At 32.0% G+C, this 18574-nt stretch overlaps 9 protein-coding genes across 9 annotated transcripts; 5 read left to right on the top strand and 4 right to left on the bottom strand.

The window, feature by feature from the left end:
• Nucleotides 1-251: 251 nt before the first annotated feature.
• Nucleotides 252-1154, top strand: SEC17 (alpha-soluble NSF attachment protein SEC17; the record flags this gene model as incomplete). Its single annotated transcript, XM_004181289.1, has 1 exon — nt 252-1154. The coding sequence occupies one exon, from the start codon at nt 252-254 to the stop codon at nt 1152-1154; it is 903 nt and encodes a 300-aa protein (XP_004181337.1).
• Nucleotides 1155-1688: 534 nt separating this feature from the next.
• MOH1 (Moh1p) lies at nt 1689-2492 on the top strand (the record flags this gene model as incomplete). Its single annotated transcript, XM_004181288.1, has 1 exon — nt 1689-2492. The coding sequence occupies one exon, from the start codon at nt 1689-1691 to the stop codon at nt 2490-2492; it is 804 nt and encodes a 267-aa protein (XP_004181336.1).
• Nucleotides 2493-3565: 1073 nt separating this feature from the next.
• Nucleotides 3566-6109, top strand: YMR1 (phosphatidylinositol-3-phosphatase YMR1; the record flags this gene model as incomplete). The annotated part of the gene is made up of 1 exon (XM_004181287.1): nt 3566-6109. One exon carries the CDS (start codon nt 3566-3568, stop codon nt 6107-6109), a length of 2544 nt encoding a protein of 847 aa, XP_004181335.1.
• A 181-nt stretch (nt 6110-6290) lies between these two features.
• PXP2 (Pxp2p) lies at nt 6291-7148 on the bottom strand (the record flags this gene model as incomplete). The annotated part of the gene is made up of 1 exon (XM_004181286.1): nt 6291-7148. One exon carries the CDS (start codon nt 7146-7148, stop codon nt 6291-6293), a length of 858 nt encoding a protein of 285 aa, XP_004181334.1.
• Nucleotides 7149-7979: 831 nt separating this feature from the next.
• Nucleotides 7980-12224, bottom strand: EDE1 (Ede1p; the record flags this gene model as incomplete). The annotated part of the gene is made up of 1 exon (XM_004181285.1): nt 7980-12224. The coding sequence occupies one exon, from the start codon at nt 12222-12224 to the stop codon at nt 7980-7982; it is 4245 nt and encodes a 1414-aa protein (XP_004181333.1).
• Nucleotides 12225-12938: 714 nt separating this feature from the next.
• Nucleotides 12939-13370, top strand: TBLA0F02740 (uncharacterized protein; the record flags this gene model as incomplete). The annotated part of the gene is made up of 1 exon (XM_004181284.1): nt 12939-13370. One exon carries the CDS (start codon nt 12939-12941, stop codon nt 13368-13370), a length of 432 nt encoding a protein of 143 aa, XP_004181332.1.
• Nucleotides 13371-13454: 84 nt separating this feature from the next.
• Nucleotides 13455-14573, bottom strand: RSM7 (mitochondrial 37S ribosomal protein uS7m; the record flags this gene model as incomplete). The annotated part of the gene is made up of 1 exon (XM_004181283.1): nt 13455-14573. The coding sequence occupies one exon, from the start codon at nt 14571-14573 to the stop codon at nt 13455-13457; it is 1119 nt and encodes a 372-aa protein (XP_004181331.1).
• A 408-nt stretch (nt 14574-14981) lies between these two features.
• On the top strand, nt 14982-16487 carry PSY4 (Psy4p; the record flags this gene model as incomplete). The annotated part of the gene is made up of 1 exon (XM_004181282.1): nt 14982-16487. The coding sequence occupies one exon, from the start codon at nt 14982-14984 to the stop codon at nt 16485-16487; it is 1506 nt and encodes a 501-aa protein (XP_004181330.1).
• Nucleotides 16488-17112: 625 nt separating this feature from the next.
• Nucleotides 17113-18516, bottom strand: COR1 (ubiquinol--cytochrome-c reductase subunit COR1; the record flags this gene model as incomplete). Its single annotated transcript, XM_004181281.1, has 1 exon — nt 17113-18516. One exon carries the CDS (start codon nt 18514-18516, stop codon nt 17113-17115), a length of 1404 nt encoding a protein of 467 aa, XP_004181329.1.
• Nucleotides 18517-18574: the final 58 nt, after the last annotated feature.

The raw sequence follows: 18574 nt of genomic DNA, 5'->3' as shown, positions 1-18574 counted from the left end.
TGCACATTCCGGGTAACACGGATATCGAATGTTTTTCCTTCCTTGTCCCCGAATATGTTAGGGAAAATAGATTAATTGTTGCCAGTCTATCTAATTGAATGAAAAATTAAAATTAAAACTAAAAATCAAAAAAGAAAAAAAAAATAAAAATAAAAAAAGACATACAGAAATTAAGGATTACCAACTGTAAATTAAGGTAATGGTAAGAAGAAGTTTACTAGTCAATAATACTTAAGATACCAACTAAAACTATGTCAGATCCCAAAGAGTTGTTAGCTAAAGCCGAAAAAAAAGGTGTTCCCAGCAGTGGATTCATGAAGATTTTCAGTGGATCTGATTCCATGAAATTCGAAGAAGCCAGTGATTATTGTATACAAGCCGCCAATATCTATAGATTAAGAAAACAATTGTTCGAAGCAGGAAATTGCTTCACCAAAGCTGCACATTATCAAATCAAAGCTTCGAATGACGACGAAGCAGGGAATACGTATATTGAAGCCTTTAAATGTTACAAGAGTTCCACCACCAATAATACAAATAGTAGAGAATCCTCGATAAATGCCGTACAATCGTTGGAAAATGCTATCGATATTTTCACAAAGAGAGGCCAATTCCGTAGAGGTGCCAATTACAAATTTGAGTTGGCAGAAATGTACGAAAATGACTTGAACGATTACCCCAAAGCCATGGAATGTTATGAAGTTGCCTCCGATTGGTATTCCCAAGATCAAGCAATGGCTCTCACCAACAAGTGTTTGGTTAAAGTGGCCGAGTTGAATGCTTTGAATGGCGAATATTTGAAAGCCGCTTCTGTTTACGATAAATTGATCAATAATTCCCTTGGTAATAGATTAAGCCAATGGGTGTTGAAAGAATATTACTTGAAAAAGGGTATTTGCCAATTAGCAGCCACAGACTCGGTGGCTGCTACCAGGACTTTGGAAGATGGAAGAGTCAATGACGCTAATTTCAACGGCTCCAGAGAAGCCCACCTACTGCACAGTATCATCGAATGTGTTTCCGAAGGTGACAGTGAGAAGTTCTCACAAGCAGTCTTCGACTACGATAAGTTTGCCAAGCTGGATAAATGGTACACGACGATGCTATTGAAAGTGAAAGAGACCATCACTGAAGCGGAAGACGACTTGTTGTGACCTGCCTCGTAGAAGCAAATACATGCACGCACGTAAGCACGATCTCCAACACCGGCGTCTGTATGTAGGTCACGCTATGTAAGTGTGCACTCCTGCACTATACACCCGTATACAGTTGTGTACTTTGCAGATAAACTATGCACGTTGTTTTGTGACACTTGTCATGTATGTGTCTCGTATTTGCGTCGCTCTCTTTTTTGCGTCGCGCCACATATCTGTGCCGTGCCAGATCAGGCACAGCTTCCGTACATCCGCAGACATAATGGAGAGCGTTTTGGGCAGGATGATTGCAGTTTGATTTCTGGTAGTGTCTGACCGCATTCAGGGTTGGTTAGTAGTAAAACGGAATTTGCTAGAGGATAAAGCCAGGGTGAAATATTTTACCATGCTAACCATAGCTAGCAGATCGTCCATAACAACAAGAATTAAAAAACAAAATTAGAAACTAATCGATAAAGAAATAAAGAAAGAGGTAACACTAAAAAGAGAAGAAACTGGTATACTTTCCTACGACTCAGAAGCACCACAGAAACGATGGGTTTGCGTTGTGCATCGTATATCGAATCAACTCCGAAATACTACTCGTATAACAATGGTTCTGGTGCAAGTCATGGCCATTATTGCTCAGGTCCATACAGCCTTCGTAACGGCAATTACAAGTATCATATAGCGCCTTCGCGCAATCACACTAGTCGTAATGGGTCTGGGCCTTCTGGCTTGTCCTCTCTTTCCAATTCAATTTCGTCCGCTTCTTCAAATGGCAGTACTAGGGACGGGAGCCGTAGAAACTCAAGTAGAGAGCGTATTTCGTTTGCCAATTCAAATAGACATTTGATATTGATCGACGATCTGTATACTGACACTAATAGCAACGGACGTAATCGTGTGCCAGAGGCCGGCAGTATACCCAGCCATATGGCCACTTTAGATCCTTCGAGTTTATCGAATTATTACTTGTCGCACTATTATAGTCATGACAAGTATCCAGGTGATCTACTAGACTTGAAGATGGCTTCAGGGCACGATTCTCAACCTTTAGCCATTACTTATGGGTGCAAGAGTTGCAGGTCTCATTTGTCGTCGCAAACTCAAATCATGTCCAAGGATTATCGAGGCAAGACAGGTGACGCTTATTTGATGAATAATGTGGTGAATGTCACCATGGGTGATGTGGAAAAGAGAACCATGATAACAGGCGACTATTTGGTCTGTGATATACATTGTCATTGGTGTAATTCAGTCGTTGGGTGGAAGTATTTGAAAAGTCAAAGAAATGATCAGAAATACAAAGAGGGCAAATACATTCTTGAACTAAAGATGATTTGCAACTGTGACTAACAATGATCATTTACACTTTTTTTTCTATGTTTTTACTTCTCCCTCTCTTCTTTTTCACCTACAAGGAAGGATAAGATTATCCTGTTCTTTTTCTTATGTTTATCCCCGGTTTATTACGCTTTTTTTCTGAATACCTTTTTTACTTATATCTAGTTCTTCTTTTTCTTTTTCTTTTTCTTTCCCTTTTTTCTATCATCTTTATTATTATTATCTATTCCAATGATATCCTCTTTCCCATTAATGTTCTCGTTTTAAGTTACTCTTTATTATTATTTTTTTTATATTTTTTTACATACATCAACCCTACTTTCTCATTCCTTATATATGTTATATTATTTTATATATTTATACCTCTTTACATTTAACTATACGTATCTATTTTTTTAATGATTTACTTCTATATTACTAATATAAATTGTTTATTTATTTCCGTCGGAGTTTTCTTTTTATTTTCGACATTCTTCGGAGTTTTTTGAGTCTCCTAACTAAAAAATATTCTTTCCCTAACCTTCTTTTATTTTTACATGCTTGGCCTATATCTATATATGTATGTAGAGATATACTTGTTATTAATTAAAATTAAACCCTTGTCTCATGAAGATATAGCTTAAATGTATCATATCTACATCCCTCCCTATCTTTATCTCTCTTTATGAATGTAAATCCGGAAACTAGGGGCACATGATTCAACTTTTTTTCAAATTTTAAATTTCATCTTGATTCCGATTTTCCATTTTCCATTTTCAATTTTCAAACTTTCAAATTTCAATTTTTGTAATCTCTTATTATCAATTTTGAAATCGGTTTAATTTTCCTTTAGCTAATTAAGGTCTAAAAAAAAGAAAAAAACGAAGGAAAAGGAATAGTAATAAATGTATGTATATATTTATATATATAGAGAGATATATAATTGTATTTATATATTTTTATAAATAATAAAAGTTAAAAAAAAAAAAAAAAAAAACAATAAACAATAAACAATAAACAATCGTTATATTCTTGCATACTACAGGTAGCGGGCCCCACTAAGATCTGTTTAGTTTATTGGCAAATCAAATAAAACCCACGCTTTTATGGAATACATTAAAGTAACAAAAGTAGACAATGTTCTACTCCATCGGAAAGGTTGTACTTTCGAAGGAACTTTACATTTAACTACCCATCATCTGATATTCACAATACAGAATTTAAAATCAAATACAAGTTCTAATAATGCAAAGGAATTTTGGTTTGCTTATCCTTTAATATTTTCAGTATTCAAAAATAAAGGCAGTGCATTATTAACAAAATTAAATCTTACAAAACAAAATAATACAAATATTGAAGATTCAAATGAAATCACCGACAACTATAAAAATAACAGTAATAATAGCAGTAAGACTAATAATAATAATAGTACAATTAATAGCACAACACATGTATATTCTATCGATTTAACAAATGCTGATTTATGGTCTTTTGTTAACATTAAAATCATTGGGAAAGATTATACAATTTTCTCGTTGGATTTTCAAATTCCATCTCAAGCAAATGATGTTTTTGATTCTTTATTAAGATTGACTGTTTTGAAGAATACAAATCAATTATATGCATTTATTTATAACCCAGGTAAAGCAGAATCGAAATTTAACAGTTGGAAGATTTATAATGTTATTGATGAATTTAAAAGACAAGGTCTTGATTTAATATCTTCAAATTGCCCTTGGAGAATTTCTGACATAAATAAAGATTTCAAATTCTGTAATACATACCCAAGGGAACTTATTATTCCAAGGGACGTTTCAGATACTCTCTTATCTCATGCTTCTAAATTCAGATCTCAGTCAAGAATCCCCGTATTATCATATTATTACAAAGCTTCTAATTGTTCCATAACACGATCTTCGCAACCGTTAACAGGGATCATCAAACAAAGATCTCCACAAGATGAATCTCTAATTTACAATATATTTAATACAAATAAAGAATCTACGCAAAATAAAAATTTAATTGTAGATGCAAGACCAATGACGAACGCTTATGCTCAAACAGCTTTAGGTGGTGGCACTGAATTTTTAGAATATTATAATTTTAATAATTCATCAAAAAGAATCTTTTTGGGGATTGATAATATCCATGTTATCTCTGATATTATGAATAATTTAATTGATAATTTTTTAAGTGATAATGATTTAAATTTACCCATTAATTCGTTGAAATTAAATAATAAATATTCAAAATCTTTTAATTGGTTAAAATTAATTAAGACAATTTTATCTTCCACTGAAACTTTAACTAAATCAATGATTTTTAATAATTCAAATATTCTAGTCCATTGTTCAGATGGTTGGGATAGAACAGCTCAAATATCTTCCCTAATTCAAATTTGTTTAGATCCATTCTTTAGAACCATCGATGGATTTATTATCCTAGTAGAGAAGGAATGGATCTCGTTTGGTCATAAATTTCAAGAAAGATCAAATCATTTATCAAATGAAAATATTTTTCATGATAATACTGTTTCGAGTTTTAATTTGAAAAATAATTCAAATAATATTTCACAATCAAGCCCAATAATAAATGATACTGATGGATTTTCAAGTTCTTCATTATTTGGTAAAGATGCAAATGATTTTACTGATTTCGATACCCCACCAAATACAACACAACCTTCTATGAATATGGCATCAACTAATCTGTCTTCATCAAACGATAGCTCTAATCCATTAAATTCTTTATTAAACTCAAATTTCATTTCAAATGTTACAAACCATTTTAATAATTCAACTACTCCATCATCACTATTACAAATTTCAAAATCAAAACAGTTTTCTTCACCAATTTTCCAACAATTTTTGGATTGTGTTTATCAACTAATATCCCAAAATCCAAATAAATTTCAATTTAACGAAAGATTCTTAAGAAGATTAATTTATCATCTATATTCTTGTCAATATGGTACATTTTTGTATAACAATGAATTTGAACGTTATGAAAGTCACTTATCTGATAATACAAGATCTGTTTGGGATTATTTTCTTTGTAGAAGAAACGAATTTACTAATTCAAATTATGTGGCTTCTCCCACTAAAACAAATACACCAACAAAACAATTTAAGACTCCAAAGAATTTTGAAACACCTACAAAGGCTAACATTCCTGAACAAGCAAAGACACCTACAAAGGGTGACACTCCTGTAAATTTCAATACACCCACATCAGATGATATTAAAGAAGATGCACAAGAGGTGAAAGATAAATTGAAAAAATTCAATATAGTTGATCAAGACGAAAATACAAATAACACTACCTCTAAGGCAGATTCTAGTGCAGCTCCTGTTATAGACAGTAGTATCGACTCTCTTGATGAATTTAGTATTGATCAAGCTTCAGATATTGATGATGTCGATTGGATATTGCCTGATATAAATAATATCAAATGGTGGTGGCAATTGTATGATAGGAAAGATGAAGAGATGAATTCAAATTTAAATAACAAGAACTCCAAATCTCCAGATAGTAACAAAACTACAAAGAAAAGCTATATTGGTATTAGTAAAAAATCTAATGAGCCAACTTCACATGAAGAAAGTCTCTCTTTAAGATTACCTAGCTTCAATTTTTTCGGTAAAAGTTAGTTATTTCATATTATATCTATATAGATAGATGCATGCATACTTTATTGTTAGTAGCCATACACTATACAACCTGCATATAAAAATAAATATTCTGCATTTTTTTTTCCCAATAACTTAACTGAAGAAGAAAAAAAATTCTTTTATAATTAACAAGAAATAAATTCAAGATCGCTCCTCTCAGCTACAATTTGGAAATTTTGTTTGACGATCTAACCCCACACCAAGTAGATATCATAATAGACATGTCTTGTATGAGACTGACTACTTCTTTATCACAGCCAGCGTTTAATGCGCCTTTCAAATGACCATATAATTGAGCATCTACATCTTGGGGGACTAATGCAGAAACAATAATTAAGCATTTCTCTTTTTCATTTAAAATCTTATTAAATGAAAATAGGGGGCCATATGTATGTTTAATGATGAAGTAAATCATATCTGGATATGATTTGCTAATATTATGAAAAACTTTGTTCGACACTTTATTATACACATTGTTCCAATATTTGATCCCATCATCTGTAACTTTTTTATATTCTTCTATAGTTTTAGGGTTTGCCCGTAATGTATCTTGAAAAAGTGCATCAGTATTTAAATTAGGATTTGTAATATCAACGTCCTGATTTACACAAGGTAATAAAGCACTAGGTGTAACACTTTTTAACTGTGATAAAGAATTAATTGCTTTTGGTAATCCACCTAATGGATAAGTAATTAATAATGCTTCTCTTAATTTTTTTGTAATTTGAACTTCATACTGGATTGGATTCTTATATGTTTCATTTATGCTTTCCATGAGGCTATCGGCTTTTAGTGAATCAGATCTGTTACTTTCAAGTAGTTCGTGTATAATCTTAGCTCTATCATCTATAGGTTTACCATTTTGTGTAGATAACGCTTGGTGATAAATCAACGGTATCTCTTCTGGGCGATTACATACGCTAAAAGTTGCTGAAGCCACTAAATACCAAACATTTTCTAGTTTGGGGTGGAATTGTTGGAGTTGGTGTAACCTTTTTTGGTTAAGTATTCTGTTCATGGGATTTAAGCAGGCAGTTTGTTTCTGTTAATTACAGAGATACTAACAATATTGTTCATTTATGTTTTTATGCTCGGAATCAACCTAATTCTTAAATAGTAATTGCTGAAATTAACAAATTGTTAATTTTCTATTAGTTTAAAACAATAACATTATTTTAGATTTATGATCTTTAATTGAATCAATTACTAATGAAATATGTATATTTGCCCCTTTATTGAAAGTTTTCTCCTATTTACCTAAGCACAGCCTAGCTATGAGAAGCGTATGTATTACCTTTTATGGAAATAATCCCGAATATTGTCATTGATAGATATATTCTTTGTAAAATCTAAAAGTTCAAATACAGTCCTTGTTCTTAAGTTTTTGTCAAGGGTTGCTTTCACTAAAACAAATATATAGATGCTTTGTTCCAGAAGCACTAGTTAAAAGAGGGCTTGCAAAGCCTCTTCTTAGGCATATGAGATTCAAATTCGGTGAATGTTTCTAAATAAGGGAACTCTTACGTAGTAAAATGTGAGAAATGCAGATTTTTCAAAAATATTGATGTAGGTTTTTTCGTTTTGAAATACAGTTAATATAAATATATAAAGTTATATAGTGAATACAGAGTCATGTCCGTTTTAATAAGACAATTAATATTAATGAACAAAAAAAATTTCTATTAATTATTTAAGCAGCATATTAAGCATTAAAATAAAATAGTTCATAAAATATTGTATAGGAAGAAAAAAAGGTAATAAAATAAAAATCTACGGGAAAATAAAATAAAATGAAATATAGTACTGTCAAAAAAGATTGAAAAAAATCAATATCGCAAGGTATCAATGATCAAGCGCTGTCCAATAAGAAATTGGTAGCAGCATCTAAATCCCAATTACATTGTTCCAAAGCCTTTCTAGCTTCTTCTTGAGTGAAGCCCATACCACTTAATTCTTCAATAGCCAATGATTTAGGAGTTGTTGAAAAACTACGGCTAATTGGCGAACCTGTATTAGTTTGAGAAACTGAAGGAATTGGAGTTGGTTGAGTCATAATTGGTGCTTGCTGGCTCATGGCTGGTGCTGGTTGAGGCATTGATGGAGCTTGTTGGGGCATGTTTGGAATTTGTTGGGATATAGTTGGAGCTTGTTGAGTCATAATTGGAACTGGTTGTTGAGGTAAACTTGATTGAGAATGGCTGTTAGAAGTAGTTGTAGCAGTTGGTGAATTTTGCATACCTTGAGGAACTGGACCTCCTGGTGCATTTGGGGTTTGCCCGTTTGTGCTATTACCAAATCCAGAAAATATTTCATTCCATTCATCATTGCTTACATTTCTTGTTTCGGAGCTTTGTAACTGTGGTTGCGGGATTTGTGGGCCTACAGTTTGTTTAAGAGGCATTAATACTTGACCATCTGGAGTTTTTATACTACCGTCTGGTAATGTTACAAACCCTTGTGGCATTGGTGAAATATTTTGTGCAGTTGGGGCTTGACCAATAGGGCTTTGTTGATATGAACCTGTAAAGCCATTATTTTGAAATTCAGCATCTAGATTTGTATTAGTTTCATCAAAACTATTTGTAGTCATATTAGGTAAATTAGAATCTTGATTATTGAAGTCATCTTCTACATTAGCTTGTTCTAAACCAGAAAATTCATCATCGAACGCATCTTTTTTGGTGGTCAATGGTGCTGTAACGACTGGAGATATTGGAGTAATTGGAGCATAAGAGCCATTCATGGATGGAGGTTGAGATATGGATGGAGAAGCTGTATTGCTGAATTGTTGTTGTGGTGGTAAGGGTGGCTGAGAAGTAGATTGAGAGATTTGAGAAGATGTGCCAGTGAAATCTGTTGCGATTGGTGCATTTTGGGGAATAGATGGTAGTGGCGTGCCAGTACTTGGTCCTGTTGAAGAATGCTGTTGATTTTGTTCAATAGAAGAAGGATGTGGTGAATTATCATTCAATGAATAATCGGCTGTATTCATATAAGAATGTCTTTGCTTCATACCAGCTAAATCTTCCGAAGTATCTTCAAAAGGTTCATCATCTGAGGTATCTTCAGTTGCAGTACTTTGTGTGCGAGGATTTTGAATATTTATAGCTGCATGTTCATCAATATTTTCCAACCCAGATTTTGAATTTGATTCAATGGTAGTTTGTTGGCTTTCGTTAGATTGCATGACAGCTCTATCATCTTCAGTGCTAGACCAATTGCCTGGAATAGCTGAATTATCATGGTGAGTAGAGTTAGTTTCACTTTGAGGAAGTGAAACATTACCAACAGATTGATCGAAATTATTCATTACTTGTGAAGTTGGATGCTGAATTTCCCTGCTTTTTTCATTGATATTATCAATGTTAGAATTCAAGCTTTTATTCAAAGTGGAATCATTAGTTGGATTAGCTGGAGAAGCATTAATATCAAGAGAGTTTAATTCAGAAGTTAAATTTGTGGTAGTGGAAGTCATATCTGGTTTATATTGGTCGATAATTTCCTTTGCATTTGGTGGTAATTCACCCATTGACAATTGCATTTTTTTTTCTGATAAATCTTGGACTCTTTGAGCATAATCAATATGCTGTTGATGTAATTCTGCATTTGATTGATCGAAGGATTCTTTTCTTTTCTTTAACTCATCAAACATGGAATCCAATCTTTCGACATTTTGTTTATAAACGTTTTCTTGTTCAACAATATTTTTATTTTGTAGATCTAATTCATTTTGACGTTCGTTGAGTTCATTAGTTTTAGTAGCCAATTGTTGATAAGTGGATTCTAATTGAGCATGTTGTTGTTCTACTTGAGTCTTGTAATCATCTAATTCTTTTTGTTTTTTCAAATAAATATCAATCTTTTCTTGTAAATCACTTAATTCTGTATTCAAAGTTTCCACATTAATTTCTTTCAATTCCAATTGTTTGGAATTAACATCAGTCATTGATTTTTCCTTTTGATATACTGATTTCAATTCTTCAATTTTATTTTCTAAATCATTTGTAGTTGTATTTATAGTAGTCATTTTTTCCTTTAATTCATCATTTAATTTTTGGGATTCGTTGAATTGTGCAGTTAATTCATTCAATTTTAATTCACTCTCTTTATTAGTATTTTCTAAAGTAACTAATTGAGTTTGTAAATTGGTGTTTTCATTATTAATTGTATTTATTGATAATTGAGTATTTTCAATATCTTTAATAGTTTTATCATTAGTTTGTCTTAAAGTTGTTAATTTCAATTGCATTGAATTTTTCATGTCAGTAACGCGTTTCAATTCCATTTCAGTTTTACTCTTCTTTTCATTATTAATACTTGCTTGATTTGTTAGAGAACTCATTTGATTCGATAAATTAGTTAATTCAGTAGTTGCGGTAGATAATTTAGCTGAGGCATCAGAATCAGCAAATATATCTCTATTTTGGAAACTATTTGTAGAAGTTGGGTGTGTTAGTTTTGAATTAATCATGGATGGAGATTGTTGAGTTGACAAAGACCTTTGCACTGTTTGTGGTAAAGGAGAGATAGACACAGAAGAAGTATGGTAATGAGTATTTGTTGGAGGGTTGGTATTACTTAGACTTCTTGGTTCTTCAGTTATTGTTGGCTGTGGAACAGTAGAGACTCTCTTGTTCATTTGATTTGTTAAAGAACCGGAAGTGTTTACAGGAGACATTGCAGGTAAAGTATTTGGAAGATTATAACTTGGTTGAATTTGTGCAGGATTACCAGTTTGAGTGGTGAAAGTATCATTCAAGACTAATAATTCATTTAATGATCCACTAGTGGTATGTTGAGCTAAAGTCTGTTGTTGTTGTTGTTGACGAATAGAACCTTGAGAAGTATGTTGAGGACTTTGAGTTTGGAAAGCTGGTTTAGTATCTCTTGAAGGAATTTGCATTTGTGGTTGTGGGATAGAAGGAGAAGGAGAATAAGTTGTGGTAGTGGTAGTAGTGGTGGCAGGAGGTTGAGGAGGAGCCGTAGTGGCACCTTGTGGAGGGTTAAATAGGCCCAGTGTTGGAGATTTTAATAATTGATCTGGGATGACGTCAGGTAATTGAATGCCTGCGTTTTTTTTCTGAATTAAAAACATGGCAATAGCAAATTCTACTTTGGTAAATTCAGCATTGTTATGAATATCAGCTAAATCCCAAATTGATGCTAAAGTTTCTTGGTTTAATTTGGATGATAAGAAGAATGGGACCAATACAGAAGAGCCTAATTGACCTTGATGTGATTTATCTAAAGTATCAAAAATCGTATCGAATTGTTTCTTTTTATCTAGACTCAAGGACCAATCTGAAGAGGCATTGGAGAATGCGCCTGAAGAGACTCTTGATAAAGTGGATTGTCTTTGAATTGGAGGGTTTGGTTTTGCTACATTAACCGGAGCTGGAGTTGTCAAATTGATGGATTGCCATAATTTGATTGGTAAAGAATTTGGTAAATGGTTTAACGAAGGGTGGTGAGCGATTCCCAATTGGATTAAATACATAGCCATGATGAATTCTACTTTAGTTAGAGATCCAGAAGCGTTTCTATCACAAAGAGCCCAAATCTCACCCAAGAGATGGTTTGATAGATTAGCCTTGGTAAAGATATCCTTTGCCTTATCACCAGACAAAGTTTGAGCACCGTTGGTAGATCTATCGAACAATTGAGAGAATTTTGAGACATCATTGCTATTCAATAGAGGGATTTCATTAGAAGGAGTGTTAGAAGGAGATAAACCTTGTGCAGGTTGATTTGAAGCAGGAGGAGGACGAACTACTCCATTGAAATTGACTAAGCTTTGAGAAGGTTTAGCATAAAGATCCTTGGTTATATTCAGAGTGGGTAGTTGCTGTAAATGACTAATCATTCTTAATGCAGCACTGAATTCACTGAAGTTCAAAAACCCATTGTTGTTGACATCAGCTAGAGACCAGACTTTGGACAACATATTAGAAGAAAGGCCAGTGGAGGCCAATAACGGTCTAACAGATTCACCTGTGACGATCCCCAGGGATTCCGGATCCAATTGACGGAACTTCTGAGCATACAATTGTTGCTCAGAAGCAGTCAATGGTGTTTGTAAAGTTAACGAGTTCATGTTTCAATGAAGATACGTGAAGATCGAAAGGTTTTTTGTATTTGATTTGTTTGGAAAGGAAAGAGAATTGAGGAATTGAGAAAATTAAAAAAGAAAATAGATTGGGGAGGAATAGCAATGGATCTTGTTGTCAAATAAGATAGGAGATACAAATCAAAATGGTGTTAATGGTCCAATGAAGAATATACCAAGAAAAAAAATGATCATAAAAATGAATATGAAAATAAATATATAAGAAAATATTAAAAATAAAAAATAATAATAAAAATAATAAAAGGATACATTGAAGTATGTTTAACATAAAGTAAGTTGCTTTGTATTTCTTTTTTAATACCACGACAACATGCGAATCCTAAGAGACAGGAACTCTTCCTCCATGCTATCCTAGCATACGCCGTCAATCTCCCCGAGACATGGTGAAGAATTGAATATCTGGGAATCTCCTATCATGAAAACATTCGGAACATACGGCGACGGATTCGGAAATGCGCCGGGAGCGGGGTTGAAAAATTTGTGCACGTGATTTAGGGTTTGTGAGAATTTTGTAGGGTTCGTGGTTGGTTTAGGGCTGTTTAGGGCTGTTTAGGGCTGTTTAGGGCACGCTTAGGGCTGGTTACGTCTCCTAATTATTGGCTTGGCTAGAAAGGGACAAAACAATGAGATGCGATCATCTTAGATCTATAATGAGATCGTATCTAAAATGGTAAATACAATATGGTCTCCCAATTTAGGAAAAACTATATTACAACACTTTTACTTTTTACCACACTATCTCTATATTTGTTATTAACTACTAATGAATTCGTTAAATCTATTACTCAGAACCATGATAAGATAGCCCATGTGATTGTCTTTACCATTGAAGCTTTCTTATTGGTCAAAACTCTAAGGTACAAGTATTTAAGAATAGAACCCACAACTCGAATAATTCAACAACGATTCTTGGCATATAATGATTTAGAATTGGTTATTAAATTGAATAAATATTATGTGATTTCAATTATATGTTTTGTCGTTACCATCTTTAGTGAATTCATTCAAGATTATTTAACTGGTGGGAAACGTAAATTCGATACCAAAGATATATTGGCTAATTTGGTGGGCTCTGTTATAGGAATATCTTTGGGTTATTTCCATGAAAATTGAATTAAATTAATATAGTTATATAGAAAAGAACTATATTTTATATATATATATTTATATTTATATGTACAAGTAAATACAATGTTATCATTTGAATTTGATATATGCTCTATTGGCTACAGCAGTCTTATGCATTTGGTTTCGTTTTTCAAACCCACTACTATTCCCATTATAAACAGCCAATAATTCTTGGCCAAGACGAACAGAAATATCACTCGATACTCTCTTATTGGCACCATCCATGATCCATTTCCATGCCATACGATGTCTTTGTCTTTCACTTAGGGGAACAGGAATAGTTGCAGCTTTGGCTGTACCAGTTTTGAAAGTCTTGGTGGTCACTAATGGAGCTAATGAATCAAGACATTCATGCAATAATTTTTTGGGATCCTTACGAGTTTCACAGAATAAATAATATAACGCTCTCGATAAGATACGTTGTGCCTTTTCACGTTTCCCATCTCTCATTATTAAATTCGTAATATGTCTGATGACAGGATCGTCTAATGATTCAAGAACTTCTTTAGTCTCTTGGTAACTTGGAACTCTTGGTTTCCAACGGTCATTCAACCCTTCAAATTCCATATCGATAGAATCTTTGATAGTCGACGAAGAATCCCAAATACTTGTACGAGCTTGTCCTGGTGGAGCTAATGCCTCCTCAGGTAAGAAATGACCATTCGATGCAAACTCTTTTCGAAGTTCTTGAATACTATCTAACCATTCTTGTGCTTCTTCGTCCGATATCCCTTCTTGAATATTGCCAATGAGATTATTTGAATCTTGTTGTTGAGTTGCAACATTTTCACCCAATTCTTGTACCTGGGTTGCAATGCTCTCATTCAAATCTTCTTTATTACTTGCAAGACCTTCAATCAAATCTTCCGGTTGGTTTGTAATATTTTTATTCACGGAGTCTGGAGTATCCTTTTTTAAATCATTATATCTTACGCTCGAATATCCTAATCCTCTAAACGGTGTTACTCTCACAAAATTGGGACGTACGATTGGGGCAAGCAAAGACACGTTCGACCTTGCACATGGCCTCCTTAGAATTGCTCTATACATGGCAAATGTGTTTGATTTGATAATTATAATATATTGATTGAAATTAATTCTAGTTTTTTTTTTACATATAGATTCACTTATCATTTTTCTAATTTGATGATACTTTTCGCTCTCGGCAGGCTCCCAATTGGGATACATTTCGGGCGATTGAGAAAATTAAAATATTAATTAAACAAAAAAAAATTAAACTTTTATCAATTTTGCCAATGATAAAAAAAAAATATTTGGTTTCGTCATTCGCAAATCCGAAATACGAAAATGAATAAAAAAAAAAAATAACGGACTAGGAAAGAAATGATATGATGAGATATGAAATATAATTATATTAATCTATGCAAACTACTATTGCATGAAAAGAAATGAAACCAAAAGAATAAAATAAAATAAATATTTTAAAAAAATAAAGAAATAACAAAAGAATTATTGCAGCAGTTGAAATTATAATAAAATTCATATACTAAAGATAATTGAAAGAGTAACAAAAGAATTAGAGAATAAATTAGTTTTTTTATTTTTTTTTTCAATAAGGTAAAGGATATTTAAGATATGACAGAGCACTTTACTTCTAATTCTAATACTAATCCAGCCTCTGCTTCTGCTTCTGCTTCTGCTTCTGCTTCTGCTTCTGCTTCTGCTTCTGCTTCTGCTTCTGCTTCTGCTTCTGCTTCTGCTTCTGCTTCTGTTATAAATAATAATAGTGATGATAATACTTTAATAATATCAAAGAATTTAGACCAACAGAAAACTGATACTGAAAATGAAACTGAAAAAGAAGTTCCCTTGGATACATTAGATAATACTGAAAATAATAGTGATGAAGAAGATTTACTTGGTCACAGAATGGGGATTAATTCTTTAGAATTATATACCCTTTTAAACGATATTCTAAACAATAAAAATGAATCTCTTTTGAATGATTGTGATCAAAAACAAATTATTATTGATCAATTACTTAATCATATGACTGAAACTATCCCTTTCGAAATTTTTAATAGTAAAGATAAAGAATTAAACGGAAAAATTTTAAAATTTGGCAACTATTTAAATGAAAAATTTTTTAAGAATAAAAATCTACCATTTACTATTATTAGAATAATTGAATTATGTTTTAATCCATTGAAATTTTTCAAAATTAATGAATTTTCTAAATTTGTTAATTCTATGGAAAAATGTTGTTTTGTTGATTCAATTTATAAATATTCGAATTTTAATTCTATTAATATAATTGAAAAAAATCAAAATCCTTCAAATGATGTGTCTTTAATTAAATTAGATTGGTTAAATGAAGATACAAAGTCACAATTAAAACCATTTATAAAAGAAATAGATGGTATAATTAATTCCACTTTTGGTTATGATGATGATGATGAAGAGGAAGAGCCAGAAAAGGAAGACCGAGATTTAGAGGAAGATATTGATATTTTAGAATCAAAAGAAAAAGAAGCTTCAGACGAAAATGTAACTTTACAAAAGGATAAACTTGATGATGAGTGTGATAGACGTCCATCAAATAATATATTACTATCAAAGGAGGATGACGAGGATGATGATGAAGATGATGATGATTACATAGACAATTCTACTATGGATATGGATGAGTTAACAAATACAACTGATGATGATGAAGAGAAAGAAGAAGTGGACGGAAATGAAGAAGAAGAAGAAGAAGAAGAAGAAGAAGAAGAAGAAGAAGAAGAAGATCCACAGCAAGAATATATAAAAACCGCGTCATTAAAGCGTAAGATATCGACAGAATTAGATGATTATGATTATACAAGCTCTCTTTATAATGGGAATAACAACAATGTAGATTCCATTGAAGATATATTATCAGATAATATTCATGTAACTAAAAGACAAAAATCGATGAATAATAGTTATCATAATGAGGGGTCAATTTCAACTACAACAGATGATAAGAACAATACTAATTTATCATTGAAATCTCCGTCTGAAACCACATTAGCCGATAATGAATCTGAATCGAATTTAAAGGATTCAAATTTGGAAGATTCAACTCACAATGCATTAGAGAAAAAAACAAACCTATAACTATATCTATCCTAAAACGTATTATTATTTTCAAACTTCCAGCATCAGTATTTTTTCCTTGTTTTTATTTCATTTTCGTTATTTTTTATTATATAATATTATCACACATCTTCATTTCAAACTCAAGCATCTTCTATCTATTATTATTATGATTTCTAATACCCATATTCAATTAATACAAATATGTATGTAACAATATTTTTTTTTTTCATTTTTTTAATATACTTATCTATATTTATATAGTAACTTCATTAGTTTTTTAATCATTCATCTTTTAGTAACACTAAAATTTAAGTTTTTTTTATAAATTTGTAAATTTATCAAGAATATTATTAATTTTATTTCAAAAAACAAGAATATATATTTTTTTTTCAAAAAAACTGTTAATATATAGACAAGTTATAGAATAAATAATAAAGTAATAAATATATCATATATCTCATTTTAAATAAATAAATCAAAATAGGAGGGAATAGAAGACAAAAAATAGGTAAATTTTTTCACAGAAAAATAAAAAAAAAATAATATGGAAAAAGATAAAATCTAATTGGGGGAAATTTTTTAATCAAACTGTGGAATTGTTAAGAATATATATATATATGATAATTGATATATTAAAGAAAAACTACCATCTCATCATGGACATATCGTTTCTCATTCTCATGTAATCTAATAACCCTTCGATTTGACCTGCACCGGCAATGGCGATATCTTGATCCCATAATCTCTTGGAAGCCCAATTCTTCATATCAGCTATAGTTATGGAATCAATTTTTTTATAAGTTTCCAATAAGTTAGTTGAATCATTTGGTTGATCAATTGGAGACACTTGACTTAAGATATTAGAACCTATGATGGAATTGTTAATTGAGTTGGAAACAGGTAACCCTAATTTCAATTTCAATAAAGCTTTACCTCTTGCTAATTCTTGTTCAGTTATTGAGATTGTCAATCTGTTCCATTGTTTCAAAGTGAAATGTAATAGATCATCAATTTGAGAGAAATTGGTGGTTACAGTGGAGAACCCCCATAACCCAGTGTTATTATAACTATAATTGAAATGATTGAAAGTTTCACATAATTGATATTCTTGCAAATTATCCAATAATTTAACACCTTGTAATCTTGATCTTGGTTCGAAAGCGTTGTAAGAACCAAAGATTTCTGAAGCCAATTTAGCAGTTAAATAATCTGGGGAAGTTAATGGTTCACTTTCCACTGCAATAGTGATCCAAGCCTTTGGTAAAGTATCATCTCTCAATCTTACTTCTGAACCCAAGAAAGTGGATTTGGCTACAGGTTTCAATTGATCCTTAGGGATCAATTCCGAATTATTTAAAGAAATGATAGAGTCGACTTGTTTGACGAATTCCTTATGAGCAACTACATCATTGAAACCTGAACCTACAATGACCACATTTGAATTGGTGAAATTTTTATTGGCAAAAGCTTGGACATCTGAGGTTTCTACATTTTCAACTGATTCAACAGTACCTCTCTTTGGTAAAGATAGAGGAGTATTTTGGAATGCAGTGGAATGTAAATGTTCGATGATTCTACTATTTTGATCAACAGCTTCGAATTGTTCCAATTGATTCAAGACTTTTGATTTGGCTTCAGCAACATTTGCTTCAGAGAGAGATTTATTATTTTCACCAAAACTATTTTGTAAGAATTTCAAAGCACCTAAAGTATCTTTATTATTCAAAGTGACTGAATAATTTTGATATTCTCTCTCGACGATGGAATTCAATTTAAACCCATTTTGAGAAGCTTGAGCCAAGTTGGAATTATTTTGGAAAATCTTAGAAGTGATATTGGAAATACCATTGTTGTATGGAGTTTCCGAAGAAGAACCCGAACCAAAAGTTAATCCAATGGTTGGAGGGTCAGCTGGGTTTGACAAGTTATTAGTAGTGGCGACGATGATCCCATTTGATAAATCGGTGATTTGAAGTTTTGAAGAGTTTAAAACTTCCGAATAGAACCTCTTTGTGGATAAGTTTTTGATGATGTTTGATCTTAACATGGTGTATGTATGTGTGAGAGTGTGTATGGTTTATTAAGGGATCTTTGCTCGAGGTGTT

This window comes from Henningerozyma blattae, chromosome 6, assembly GCF_000315915.1.
Source record: "Henningerozyma blattae CBS 6284 chromosome 6, complete genome".
NCBI lineage: Eukaryota > Fungi > Ascomycota > Saccharomycetes > Saccharomycetales > Saccharomycetaceae > Henningerozyma > Henningerozyma blattae.
Note: the sequence above shows the minus strand (reverse complement) of the source record. Positions and strands in the feature narration are given on the sequence as shown.